Genomic DNA, 15,081 nt, shown 5'->3' with positions numbered 1-15,081 from the left:
TTAAAGTACCAATGATTGTCACACACACACTAGGTGTGGTGAAATTTGTCCTTTGCATTTGACCCATCCCCTTGATCACCCCCTGGGAGGTGAGGGGAGCAGTGGGCAGCAGCGTAGCCGCACCCGGGAATCATTTTTGGTGATTTAACCCCCAATTCCAACCCTTGATGCTGAGTGCCAAGCAGGGAGGTAATGGGTCCCATTTTTATAGTCTTTGGTATGACCCGGCCGGGGTTTGAACCTATTACTTTCTTTAAAACATTTATTCAGTATTTTCTAACTTTAGAAAGTTACATGGTTGAAAACGATAATGATGCCAAAAAACATAAAAAAAAAGATGAGAAGTCCTCAAAGGCTTATTTTCAAAGTATAATTATGTTTATAGATTATATGATATCTGTTGTTGTGTTCCCTAATTTGAGTGACCTGGACATAATCTGGACTGTACATAAATGCTTATTTTGAAAATGTAATTTTGTTTATAAATTATATGCAATCTGTTGTGTTCCCTAATTTTTTTCTGTGTACATGAATGAAGGTGTGTGTTGCTGAGTCCGGCCTGGTTTAAAAAACCCTTTAAACAAATCTAATTTCATTGACAACCTGGTCTGTTGAAGATAAGGCCCTTTTTTAAAAAATAAAATAAAATAAGATAAATAAATAAAAAACATTTTCTTGGATAAAAAAGAAAGTAAAACAATATAAAAATAATTACATAAAAAATAGTAATTAATGAAAATGTTAGTGGACCAGCAGCCTATACAATCATGTGTGCTTCAGGGACTGTGTCCCTTGCAGATGTGTTGTCTATGTTGTGGGAACCAGAATATTGGTAGCAGAAAGAAATAACCCCTTTTGTGTGAGTGGGTGTGGATGAGTGTGCATGGGGGAGGTTGTTTGGGTTGATGCACTGATTGAAAGTGTATCTTGTGTTTTTTCTATGTAGATTTAATTTAAAAAAATAAAAATAAAAAAAAATTATTTTTTTAAATTTTAATTTTTTTTAATTTTTATTTTTTTAGAACAGGCCCGCGGGCGACTCATCTGGTCCTCACGGGCGACCTGGTGCCCGCGGGCACCACGTTGGTGACCCCTGGTCTAAAGTATATCAAAATAAACATATTAGAGGTGTAATGCCACCAAGTCAGGAGACTTGCTTTTTCCAGGCTTCTGATTGGACAAAATGTGCATGACAGCAGGTGTATGTGTTGGTGTGTAGACAAAGACAGAAACTACACTTGTGTGGATGGGGATTGTTTTAACCCCAAACGTGCGTTTGTGAAACCCTCCATGTTTGTGTGGACATGGCCTTAGAAGTGGCTTTGTACTGTTGAAGGACATTAGCCGATGGCTAGAATGCTACATTGCGTTGGACGCGTTCGTTCGTGTGTCGCTGTTAAATTTGCAAGACACAGCTAGAATGTGTCATCAACCATAGTAATAAAAACTGTCTGCCAAATTTGTATCATTTATATAGTCCATATCGCACAAAATCTCACTTTTTATATGATCAGTTTTTAATGAAAATATTCGCTAACACTCTCGTGTGTTGTGCAGGGGCCATTTTTGGCCTGCATCTCGTTTTTTAGTGGCCTTTGGCATTATAGAAAGATAAAAACAAATTGATTATAAATTAGATTTAATATTACAACAGTTTATAACACAAATCTAAGATGTGACTGTTCATAAAGCTTAGCATATATTGACTTACATTGGATTGTTTTTAAGCTTCTTTAATGTAAAAAAAAATGGTTTATGGTACCTCAACCTAAGACCGTGAAGCACATACTAAATTAATTTCAATGGGAGATGTTGATTTGGGATACAAGTGTTTTGAGTCAAGAGCTATGTCATAAACCCAATTAGGCTGGTAAATTGAGGTATTACGTTATCAAAGTGGCCCCCATATCCTTCATTTTTTCTGTTGGGAAAAGTTTGTACACCCCTGTTATCGTACGGCCAAACATTGCACAAAAAAACTAGACCGTTTGCTTTGCCTGTGTATCTTTCCTCTGAATCGAGTGCCCAAACTAACAAATAATTCCAACACTTAGTGACTCAGTAGGTCTTTTTTATTGAGTACAAGTGCAAAATATGCCAGCACTTCATTAACTATACAACTATAATTATTTTCTATCAAATGTGTTTTGTGTGAACATTTTTGGGTGTTTGGAACAGATTAATTAGATTTATATTATTTGTTATGGGAAAAATTGCATTAGTTTTTGGATAATTTGGTTTTAGTCTGACGTTTTGGAACAGATTATTGACAAAAAAGAGGTATTTATATTTGTATAATGGTTTTCTGTTGGCGAGACCTGGGTTTTTGTTTCATTCCACATGTTTCATATTACAAACCCCGTTTCCATGTGAGTTGGGAAATTGTGTTAGATGTAAATATAAACGGAATACAATGATTTGCAAATCATTTTCAACCCATATTCAGTTGAATATGCTACAAAGACAACATATTTGATGTTCAAACTGATAAACATTTTATTTTTGCAAATAATCATTAACTTTAGAATTTGATGCCAGCAACACGTGACAAAGAAATTGGGAAAGGTGGCAATAAATACTGATAAAGTTGAGGAATGCTCATCAAACACTTTTTTGGAACATCCCACAGGTGAACAGGCAAATTGGGAACAGGTGGGTGCCATGATTGGGTATAAAAGTAGATTCCATGAAATGCTCAGTCATTCACAAACAAGGATGGGGCGAGGGTCACCACTTTGTCAACAAATGCGTGAGCAAATTGTTGAACAGTTTAAGAAAAACCTTTCTCAACCAGCTATTGCAAGGAATTTAGGGATTTCACCATCTACGATCCGTAATATCATCAAAGGGTTCAGAGAATCTGGAGAAATCACTGCACGTAAGCAGCTAAGCCCGTGACCTTCGATCCCTCAGGCTGTACTGCATCAACAAGCGACATCAGTGTGTAAAGGATATCACCACATGGGCTCAGGAACACTTCAGAAACCCACTGTCAGTTTTTTTTTTTAACTTGCACTTACAGATGTAGCGACCAACTGTAGTTAATCAATTCCTTTATTGACAATGAAAATAAAGGAATTGATTAACTACAGTTGGTCGCTACATCTGTAAGTGCAAGTTAAAACTCTCCTATGCAAGGCGAAAACCGTTTATCAACAACACCCAGAAACACAGTCGACTTCGCTGGGCCTGAGCTCATCTAAGATGGACTGATACAAAGTGGAAAAGTGTTCTGTGGTCTGACGAGTCCACATTTCAAATTGTTTTTGGAAACTGTGGACGTCGTGTCCTCCGGACCAAAGAGGAAAAGAACCATCCGGATTGTTATAGGCGCAAAGTTGAAAAGCCAGCATCTGTGATGGTATGGGGGTGTATTAGTGCCAACGACATGGGTAACTTACACATTTGTGAAGGCGCCATTAATGCTGAAAGGTACATACAGGTTTTGGAGCAACATATGTTGCCATCCAAGCAACGTTACCATGGACGCCCCTGCTTATTTCAGCAAGACAATGCCAAGCCACGTGTTACATCAACGCGGCTTCATAGTAAAAGAGTGCGGGTACTAGACTGGCCTGCCTGTAGTCCAGACCTGTCTCCCATTGAAAATGTGTGGCGCATTATGAAGCCTAAAATACCACAACGGAGACCCCCGGACTGTTGAACAACTTAAGCTGTACATCAAGCAAGAATGGGAAAGAATTCCACCTGAGAAGCTTAAAAAATGTGTCTCCTCAGTTCCCAAACGTATACTGAGTGTTGTTAAAAGGAAAGGCCATGTAACACCGTGGTGAACATGCCCTTTCCCAACTACTTTGGCACGTGTTGCAGCCATGAAATTCTAAGTTAATTGTTATTTGCAAAAAAAAAAAAATTAAGTTTATGAGTTTGAACATCAAATATCTTGTCTTTGTAGTGCATCCAATTGAATATGGGTTGAAAAGCATTTGCAAATCATTGTATTACGTTTATATTTACCGTAATTTCCGGACTATAAGCCGCACCTGACTATAAGCCGCACCAGCTAAATTTAGGGGAAAATACAGATTGCTCCATATATAAGCCGCACCCGACTATAAGCCGCAGGGTTTTGATGTGTAATTACCGTAGTATATAGGGGTTCCTGCTACCACGGAGGGGATTGTCGGGACAGAGATGACTGTTTGGGAACGCAAAGCGTCCCATTTATTAACAATAAATCTTTCAATCATTCAATCAAACTTTCACATCTTTGACATGGCGAACAGCATTCGTGCAGAGTACAAATAATACAACGGTGCAAAGTAATACAAAGTGCTCGCCTGTACGTTATCAAAATAACCAGCCTACCGGTATATGAAAAGTCAGTCTTTAATCATTGTGTCATCGTCTTCCTCCTGCGTACTAAAACCACCGAAATCCTCTTCGTCGGTGTCGGAGAAGAACAGGCCGTATATAAGCCGCACCCTTGTATAAGCCGCAGGGACCAGAACGAGGGGAAAAAGTAGCGGCTTATAGTCCGGAAATTACGGTACATCTAACACAATTTCCCAACTCATATGGAAACGGGGTTTGTATAAATGACAATATTAAATTGTGTTTTTGATTATTTAATTCAGCAAATGTTAATGCAAATCAATTACAATTATGTCTTGGAAGGCAAAAAAAGCTCTTAACTGATTATGTGAACATAAATAATTAGCAATGACCCTCACCATGTCAAGTTCAGTTTCGATGTCATCCGTTTGGAATGGAGAGAACCACATTGCTTTGAGTTGCTCATCAAGGGCTTCTGAAAGAATAAACACTGTCCTAAAGAAAATGAGATAAACATATTAGATTTGTTTTAGTTCCAATCTCCTTTACGGAGTATCATCAGCGGTTTTACCGGTGATTAAACTGCGCTCCAAGAGTCTCTGGCACCGGCAAAATAGGCTCCGTATCCGCCGAAGGCAGCTCATCTGCTGCCGTATCCAGTGTTTTCCTCAGGACAGTCACACTCTCCAACATGGTCTCCAATGCATCATCTTCCTTACACAGTTTCTGCAAAGGAAACAAGTCCATATGATGTATGATGATTTTCCTCTTTTCTGACTTACAAATGTTACAATGTTGGATAGTCATGTTAAACATTAGCAGAGCATCAAGTTATAAACTTCATGCATTTGGGCATGAGCTTGTATGCAGTTTTGGATGCCTGTTTTGTGGTCTTTTTAAAAGATCGGCTCAGTTGTGAAATAACAGTGAAGTGGACATATTTATTTGGACATTAAAAGGGCGTTCACACATTGCCAGTTTGAGTGCCGTTTCTTAAACCGCCGTAAAACACGTCTCAACGATGGCGGGAAGCCTCTGTCAACAAGTTTTGAACGCAGTGCCAACGCTGGTTGGCGTAGAAGTATCACGGATCTCGCCGGAAGGCAGCGGAGTCCTCCACTGTGTACTCGCCATCAACTGCAGTGCCTTAAAGGCCTACTGAAATGAAATTTTCTTATTTAAACGGGGATAACAGGTCCATTCTATGTGTCATACTTGATCATTTCGCGATATTGCCATATTTTTGCTGAAAGGATTTAGTAGAGAACATCGACGATAAAGTTCGCAACTTTTGGTCGCTGATAAAAAAGCCTTGCCTGTACCGGAAGTAGCGTGACGTCAAAGGTTGTGGAGCGCCTCACATCTGCACATTGTTTACAATCATGGCCAGCAGTAGCGAGAGCGATTCGGACCGAGAAAGCGACGATTATCCCATTAATTGGAGCGAGGATGAAAGATTTGTGGATGAGGAAAGTGAGAGGGAACGATTAGAGGGCAGTGGAAGCGATTCAGATAGGGAAGATGCTGTGAGAGGCGGGTGGGACCTGATATTCAGCTGGGAATGACTAAAACAGTAAATAAACACAAGACATACACAGTGGGGCAAAAAAGTATTTAGTCAGCCACCCATTGACAATCAATGGGTGGCTGACTAAATACTTTTTTGCCCCACTGTATATACTCTATTAGCCACAACACAACCAGGCTTATATTTAATATGCCACAAATTAATCCGCATAACAAACACCTCCCCCCACCCGTCAATATAACCCACCAATACAAATCAAACACCCGCACAACACACTCAATCCCACAGCCCAAAGTACCGTTCACCTCCGTAAAGTTCATACAGCACATATATTTCCCCAAAGTTACGTATGTGACACGCCCATAGCGTCATGCACGTACGGGCAAGCGATCAAATGTTTGGAAGCCAAAGCTGTACTCACGGTAGCGCGTCTGCTATCCAACTCAAAGTCCTCCTGGTTGTGTTGCTGTAGCCAGCCGCTAATACACCGATCCCACCTACAGCTTTCTTCTTTGCTATCTTCATTGTTCATTAAACAAATTGCAAAAGATTCACCAACACAGATGTCCAGAATACTGTGGAATTTTGCGATGAAAACAGACGACTTAATAGCTGGCCACAATGGTGTTCCAATATGTCCGCACAATCCGTGACGTCACGCGCAAACGTCATCATACCGAGACTTTTCAGCAGAAAATTTCGCGGGAAATTTAAAATTGCACTTTACTAATCTAACCCGGCCGTATTGGCATGTGTTGCAATGTTAAGATTTCATCATTGATGTATAAACTATCACACTGCGTGGTCGGTAGTTGTGGGTTTCAGTAGGCCTTTAATTAACCCATATTGTTTCTGTGTTTAAGCCCACCATCTTTGTGTTGTTTCCCTGTCCACATTGTGAAGGTCCGGGAGGAAAATGTGACTAGGGGAGTATGGCGCTTTCAACAGTATTGTATTTTTCTTGCAGTGCAAATATGGAGACTGCTGTTCTTTAAACAGCGAAAAGCATTTTGAACACGATCCATTTTGACTTGCCAAGACCGGCACAAGAAATTTAAAATGTAAAATTTTTTTGGCGGGTCCCTGTGGTTCTCAGGCTTAATGGGTTATGAGCGATGGGTGGTAAGATATCTTTGTTCAGTGTTAACACGGTCTTTGGCGGAGCACGGCAAATTGCAGAACCGCTATGAACCACCTCGGCAATGTGTGAACTCACGTTAAGTAGGATTGCGCAATATAAAAAATATGACATGATGTCAATTTGGCCAAGGATTGTTATAATGCATGTTAAAGGCATTCAAGTGGTGTTCTAAAAATTTGCAGGAGCGAGTTACAAATATCCTGCAGAGTTGTACATAAGTTACCATGTTGCTGTTCCTGCAGTATTCAAACAAGCAAAAATTTAACATTCAGCATGTTTTGCAGGCGTTTCGCACGGCAAATACTTTACCTTTCATGACCGTTTGTAATTGATTACTAAATAAATGCACACTCCCCTATTTAACATTAATGCATACCTCTACTTGCTAAACACAGCATCAAAGTCATTAATTAGCACCATGAAACCCTTCTGCTGCATCTTGTTCTCTGACAAAGTAGGTGTTTTGTGAACATCCGCCACACTTCCATGATAATTTGTTCATGAAAAAGGGCGAACCTGCATCACCAAATCTGCATTTATTCATTTATTTGTGCCCACTAATAAATGGGAAACACTCACGTGTGTACGTGCGTGTGTGAGGAGCGCCATGCAGTATGTCCGTGCAGATTCAAGCATGCCATTTGAACTTAATGAAAAAGACGGAAAGTAAGATTGCGGAACGAACTCTGATATTAACAAAAGAAACAATAATGTCATATAAAATTGTCCGTAAATAAATAAATAATCCACAAGAACCACATGGGTTAGCCTACTCTATACAGTATTTACAACCTTACTAGTGTTCACTTCACAGCCACAGATGGTCCATTTGGTTATTTATAATATTTACACATTACTTTGGCATTTTTGCTTTGATGGCTCTAACATGAGCCTTCCTGTCAAATTTCTGAGCAGCTTGCATTTTCCTTTTTGTTTCTGCTTTAGTGGATTCTGTCTTGGATTTTATAGCCAATTTCTGTCTTTTCAACTCCCTCTCCACTTCTAACTGCTCCAAATGCAAAAATCATAAAGAGTACAAACAATGTTTATTCTATTAGCTAATTTCCTTTATCTGAATAGCCATTTGAGATTTACAGCATGAAATAACAAATATCTTGCAGTTACCGGTATGTTGTTTATGTTTCAAAATGATTCAACTATTCAATGTCAAAATATAAACAGTAGAAATAATGAACAAAATGTCAGCTACTGTCTTGTTTAAAACACCAATAAAAATTATTTAATTTGATAGATTTAATTTAGCATTTAGACAGGCTATACTGTAGCAAAAGTCATCACGTCTGCCACAACCATGTGTGTTCTTAAATGTGTATTTCACGTCTTCCATGTCGAGAGCAGTTTTGATTTAGGCTTACATGGTAAACTAAAATTAATATTTTGGGCATTGTTTTATCCAGACCCATACATTTGTCCAAATGTGGCCAAGTAGACACATTGTGGGTTTCCTGGACAATGTCTACATCACTAAAAGAAACATCTAAAGAAGAGAATCCCTCTTCCATCTTCCCCTTTTTATTTTAAATATAAAAATCGCCCGCTTGAATATTCCCTCTTCTCTTCTCCGACTCTCTCGTCGTCATTTGGGATGTACGTGTCTGTTGTGATTTCCCTTCCTGGTTCCACGACCTGCCCTATCTTGCCTTTGATTGGCCTGTCCGTAATGTTTTGCCCTAATCTTAACCAATCGTGACTCATCATAGTAAACCAACCAACCAATTATGGATTTTCTTACACGTACACCAACCAATCATTTTTGATTTTTCCCATACATGTTGTCCACTGCCCGTGGAGTTGCAGTCGTCCATTCCTCTCTTTCGCTTTTCCCTCTCTCTTCTTTTGCAGCATGTAGTACAGCTAACCGCTACATGGGTCTAAAAATAGCTAAACTACGGTAATCGCTACTTGTTTAAAAAGTAGCAAAGCTAGTTAAGCTATGTAGTTTCTATTTTTAAGTTAATAATTTTTAATGGAAAACCGTAGTTTTACCACTGCAGCTGTAAACCGGAATGGATTATCAAAAAACGTACTCAAAACGGTAAAACCGTAGTTGTTGGCAGATATGGCAAAGAGACGGATCAAGATTTTAACACACTTTTAGGTCGGAAAAAATTAAAAATATTTTTTTATATTTTTAGTGATAAAAAAAGACGGATTTCCGACTATAGACGGAAAAATCACATGCCTGAGATTGGAGTGCAGAGCGCTCTCACAGGAAGTAGGACCCTTGGAGGCGCTAGACATGATAGAGAGAGATTTTACGATGTTCTTTTTGTTAACTTCGTCATAATTGATCTCCTGGTGTGACTGTAATTTTTTGGATTTAAATGTATCTAAAACCAAATAATTAATTATTGATTTTAGACGTAAGGAGGAAATTTCTACAGAGTGCATCATTCATAACAAAAAAGTTGACAATGTTTCATCATATAAATATTTGTGGACCTTTTTTGACGACCAGCTGAAGTTTGATGTAAACACTGATTTTATAGTGAAGCGAGCACAACAGAAAATTCATTTTCTCAGGAAATTAAATTATTTCTCTGTCAGGCCTGTTATACTCTGTTGTTTTTATCAAACATTTATTGAGAGTCTTATGTGTTTTTCTTTTATTTTTTGGTTTCACTGTCTTTCAGTTAAAGACCGAAACAGCCTGACTAGTATTGTTAAGTCTTGCTCTAAGATTACAGGAGTAAAACTAAGAGACTTAAACTTCTTCTGCAACCAGCAAATCCTCTGAAAAGCAAAGAGAATTTTAGCCTCCCCGAGCCATGTCCTTGCGGGGAAATTCTCTCTGTTGCCTTCAGGGACGCTATGCCCTTCCATTATGTAAAACAAATCGCTTTTCCAAATCATTCGTCCTCTCTGCACTCAGACTCTTAAACTTTCACGTTTTTCAGAGTGTTGTATTGTTCATGTATTTATTGACTTTTTTATTATTTTTATTTATTTATTGTGAGCCATGTAGGCTTTGCGAACCACGACAACCTGCTGCTCAAATTGAATTGCCCCTTGAGGGATTACCGGTAATAAAGTTGTTTGAATTGAATTAAATAATTGGATTTCAATAAAAATCGATTGCTCGTGAAGCTCTAGTTTCTCAGCTGTGGTACGATGGGCTGCAGCGGTACTCAGTTGTAGTACACTTTTCCAGAACTTGTGGCAGTAATGATAATCTCAAACAAACAGAAGAAGTCTGGAACTTAAATCATAGAGTTTCTTAAGCACAAAAATTATGACTAAAGTGGTGATGCTGTATTGTCATTTGTACTTAAATTTTATTGACAGGTTATTTAGGAAACATATTTATCATTAATTTAGTTTATTTATTTTAGCACGTAATTTATGTAAAATTATTTTTTTGTCAGTTATTTATGAGTCCCTTCTTATGCAGTATAATTGGTTAGTACCTATTTTTCTAATCAGCCTAACCTAAAGTTTATGTGTTAAATGAAAATTAATCTTTGTGATTAACACATGGTTTCATATCATTTGACAAGGTTGTAAACTGTAAGCAGGTTAGATATAATTACTGAATACGAATAAAGATTACAAATTCAGTGTTAATATTTGAGTGGGTCCTCGGCCCCTCTGTAGCGGAAAAGTTGGGCCCCAAAGTAAAAAATGTTAAGAACACCTGATCGAGACCTCAATAAAGTGTTTTAAATGTAGAGTAAAATCACTAAAGGTCCTCTGTACAGTACAAAAGCAACATTTGTTGTTTTTGGGCTTGTGGGGATTCGATCAAGATAAGAATGAGTCATTTGTACCGTAATCTGCCTCTCCAAAGTAAGAAGCGGATGTGACTCAGACTTTTCCCATCGCAGGAGAGCTTTCATCTCAGAGCCGCTCAGCAACCGAGGAGGAGGAACGAAGGACGGCTCCTCAGCAGATATTTGGCCCTCCTCATTACACTGGAATGGCACACAAAAACACAAATGTAAATTTAGAAGAGAAAATTACGACATTTTAGCTCAACTTACCACTGGGTCTGTGTTGACAATCTGTCGGAGGAAGTCTATCAAAGCTGAGAGCAGATCTGCACAGTCCTTGTTGAATGGAAAAACTAACCTCTTCAAAAGTGAGAATAACCCTGCACTGTGTTTCTTTAAAGCTCTGAAACAATATATTAAAAAAAGGTTTAGACAAGTGACAATAATGCTGGAAGACAAGAGTCTTTAAAACTAAATATTTACAATTTGAGATGGTAAAGTCCATATTCATGCTCTGTGAGGAATGTCAGAGTCCTGATACAGGTGAGGAGAAGAGGGACACTGCTGTCTGCGTTTCCCAAAACCTCCATCAAGGCGATACAAATTGATGAAATCATCTCTCGCCCTGGGAGCGCATTGGCCAGCAGCTCCACCTCCGACATGCAGCTTTCTCCAGCTTGAGACGTCACCAGAGAAATATCCTAGTGAAGACAGCGTTTCATCTTTAGAAACTTTGCTTTCCTTGTGAATACATTATTTTTGTCCTACCTGGTCACATAGTGACTGTAATATTGTTCCCATCAGTTCACTGCACTGCTGCTGCTGTAAAGAGTGGTCGGAGGGAGGCACCACTAGAGACAGCAGCAAGGGGAAGACATCCACCAGCTGTTCGTCTCCAGACACTGATCCAGACAGCAGGTGTAAGACGGCGCTCTTGCACGCTCTCTGTGACACTAGTGCATCAGTCATAGAAAGCAGGCGCAGGATTTGGCCCCAGCACAGGACTTTCCCCTCCACCCTGCAGCTAGGACAATTTGTCAACAGTCAATTCATAGCGATACAAGTGACCAGAGTGTGTATGAGGGTTCTTCACTCACGGCTGCACCTCCTCCAGCAGCAGCTCCAGCAAGGTCTTCATGAGGAGTGTCGCGGTAGGTGAAGAGAGGTCAGCTAGCTGAACACACACTCTCCTCAGAATAGCCAGGAGTGGAGGGCAGCTGGTGGTGCATACACATCTCAAGGTCTCATAGAACACTTTCCACTGTGCCCGGATGTGCATGCTCCAAAGCTTTCTTGTGTTTAAGGCTATTGCCACGTCTTGTACTGATAACACCTGAGGAACGGGTTACATGGATAAAATAACAAAAGAGGAAGGAGCAGAAGGAAAATAAAGAGTCACATACCTGAGTGCTTTGCATTGGAAGTGGTAAGGGCAGGAGCTCTGACAATAATGTCAGACCAGAGAAGAGCCCTTCAGGAGACTTGAGTAAAGACACCAAGACCTCCTTCAACATCAAAGACCATGTGTTACTGGCCAGAGTTTCCTCTGTATGCGTCACCTGTGTGAGACAGGAACCTGGTTCACATTATTGATAAAAAAATAATATATTTGTCTGACTTATTCTTTGAGTTCCGCACACCTCCTCGTTTACACCTTGCGTAAAAGTGAGCAGCACATCAACAATGAGAGCCTGCACTTTGGCTTCCTCTCCATCCAGTCTCCCAGACGCAGGGATAGAACAAACTATCATGTGTAGCGACACCAACACGCTGGCCACACGCGTGTCCCTGAACTGGAACGCCCCACCGCGGAGCAGCTCCGTCAGCATTGTGCACAACAACCGCAGCGTGCTAACGCAAATACTGAGGATTGTGCAGCGCTGCGGCGTGGGGCCCATATTTCCGTGCAAGCGCCACGGCTGCAGCAGGACGCCGCAAAGCTTCTGCAGGACACGCACACATGTATCCAGACCCTCCCCAGAGAACAGTTGGACGCCGGCGAGACTCCACTTCAGGTCCTTTTGCTGACCTGGGGAAACATGGCAGACAAGGTGAGCCCTGCACACCACATATATTTAACAATATTTCCTCATATAGTGGTAATTTATGTACTCAATCGTACCTACTCAATTGTACCAGAAGAGTATATTGTATACTTAATTCTAATAATAACATGTACTTTGTAGACGGCTGCACCCAGCAATTTTGGGAGGCCATGTCCACATGAACACAAATACTTTATAAACACACACGTTTCTCTGCGTTTAAGCCTCTTGTCCACACGCAAATGCATAATTTTGTCCTTAAAAACACACACTTTTGCAAACATTGGCCAAGGTAAAGAGTTCCAAAACTCTTGTTCGAGCGCATGCATGTTATAATTCCACGAGTGTTGGGTTTCAGCATCACAGTCGCGTATGCACGCTTAAGGTATTTAAAAAAAATACATCTAAATGTTCCCTGAGCTTTATGTAAGTGAAGGCTGTTTTTTCAGATAATGTACGTGTCATTGTACAGCTGGTATATGAAAATAAACATTGTAACAAAGGTGTAATGCCACCAGTTAGATTTTCCAGGCTTCTGATTGGACAAAATGAGCATGAAGGCAGGTGTATGCGTTTGCGTGTAGACAGAAACAGTTTTGAAACTACACTTGTGTGGATGGATTTCATTGTAACCCTGGATATGCGTTTTTGAAACCATCCGTGTTTGTGTGGACATGGCTTTAAAGTTGAAACCATCCATCCGTCCATCTATTTTCTACCGCTTGTCCCTTTTGGGCGGAAGGCGGGGTACACCCTGGACAAGTCGCCACCTCATCGCAGGGCCAACACCATATTTCAACAAATATGGTACAGTGACCGTAATGTTGCAGAATTTTGTTTCGCACAAGTTACTAGCATTTACCCTCAACGGCAGGCGGGGGGCAGGCGATGTGGCAGAGCACCCTGAGAGCAGTGACCAATCCAGTTCCCTCAGGAGTCAACACATTTTCCACATTCTGAAGTTATAAGAAAAAACACATAATGATATATAGCGTTATTCCTATTATGCAGCCTTGACATAAACATGCAACAGTGTAGTATGAGCGATTCAGGTATGTCAGCAGAACCCACAGTGACATCCATCAGATGGCCACTAAGGTTAATTATTAGTAGGAATGTTCCGATCAGGGTTTTAAGCTGTCGATTTTGTTACCGATCATCTATGAGTGAGATCGGTCGATACCAATACCGATCACATTTATTAACTCTATTTAATTAAATTAATTTAATTACTTTAGTATCGATCATGTACTGATACTACCTTTGGTATCGACACCACCAATTCATGGAAGGATCTGTCCTTCTCTTACAGGTTGTCTACTGACTGTGACATTGCTGACACACCAACAGTTGTTATATTGTCCTTTAACTCTTATCACTCTACTTGTTACAGGGTTTCCTCTAAACTGCCAAGATACCAGTGGCAGCGGGGGCGGGGTTATGGGCGTGGTCACCATGACATCATAGAGTAATTTGCTAAGATACTTAACGCTCAAAAAATGCATACATTTCAAACATATCAGTCATTATTCATTAGTATTAACATATGTTTTATCGTTTTGCCATATTTTCAATTGTTGCTGCTTTTTTTTTTACAATCTTTTCAAGTGTTTACAGACTTTTAATAACTTTTTTTAAAATTAAAAACAATTAGCAACAAATCTAGCATCTTCTTCTGGTGTTATTATAAAATGTAATCGTGTTTAGAGACTCTACTTCTGTCCCTTGATGTCCCTGACGAAAGAAGAGAGCTACAGCAAGCATGCCGTCACACTTGCCTGGCGCTGTTGTTCTAGTTAGACTTTCTCTTCTTAAAAGCCGCCACTGTCCTCTTAATATTTGCACATTGTGTGGATATTATTGTCAATATATATTATATATATATATTGCCTGTCCGCAATATATATATAAAAATCACGTCCACATGCAGACAAATGTGTGCGTTTTGTTTACATCCGGTTGCGGTAATCAAAGTCTTTTTTCGATGGTCAAGTTTTCGGTACATTACTTGTCAATAGTGCGCAAATAATAGACTATATATTAATTCATTCGACCAGCTAATGTTAATGTTTTATGTTCGTGTGGTTTAGATTTGATGTCAGTTTTCCCCATGTTTGCAAACACACCGTCCGTGTCTGAAAGGAAGTGTTGTTGTGTGTCCGTGGAAGCGCAGACTCACGAGACAAAAGTGTTTGCACGGGAGGTAAAACCTGTTATCATAAGATTTGTAATAAAATTTAAAATTAGCATCAGACTTTGTGTGATTTCTTCTGAGGGCTACAATATATTATATGATTTTAATTTGTTTTCAAGTTAAAAAAAACAACCCTTATTGTCAAG

General features: G+C 39.7%; 1 protein-coding gene across 3 annotated transcripts in view; it reads right to left on the bottom strand.

The window, feature by feature from the left end:
* The window catches only part of virma (vir like m6A methyltransferase associated), a 43,825-nt gene that overhangs the window by 8,443 nt on the left and 20,301 nt on the right, over positions 1 to 15,081 (bottom strand). For 2 of the 3 annotated variants that reach the window (XM_062062872.1, XM_062062875.1), the window contains exons 14-23: positions 13,604 to 13,697; positions 12,337 to 12,725; positions 12,100 to 12,255; positions 11,794 to 12,029; positions 11,465 to 11,720; positions 11,180 to 11,397; positions 10,967 to 11,099; positions 10,754 to 10,897; positions 4,868 to 5,022; positions 4,695 to 4,791 (exon numbers count right to left, since the gene is read on the bottom strand). In XM_062062872.1, coding sequence (XP_061918856.1) covers positions 4,695 to 4,791; positions 4,868 to 5,022; positions 10,754 to 10,897; positions 10,967 to 11,099; positions 11,180 to 11,397; positions 11,465 to 11,720; positions 11,794 to 12,029; positions 12,100 to 12,255; positions 12,337 to 12,725; positions 13,604 to 13,697 — 1,878 coding nt within the window. The remainder of the gene's footprint in view (positions 1 to 4,694; positions 4,792 to 4,867; positions 5,023 to 10,753; positions 10,898 to 10,966; positions 11,100 to 11,179; positions 11,398 to 11,464; positions 11,721 to 11,793; positions 12,030 to 12,099; positions 12,256 to 12,336; positions 12,726 to 13,603; positions 13,698 to 15,081) is intronic. The other variant, XM_062062873.1, reaches the window with a different exon arrangement.

This window comes from Entelurus aequoreus, linkage group LG11 (genome assembly GCF_033978785.1).
Source record: "Entelurus aequoreus isolate RoL-2023_Sb linkage group LG11, RoL_Eaeq_v1.1, whole genome shotgun sequence".
Lineage (NCBI taxonomy): Eukaryota > Metazoa > Chordata > Actinopteri > Syngnathiformes > Syngnathidae > Entelurus > Entelurus aequoreus.
Note: the sequence above shows the minus strand (reverse complement) of the source record. Positions and strands in the feature narration are given on the sequence as shown.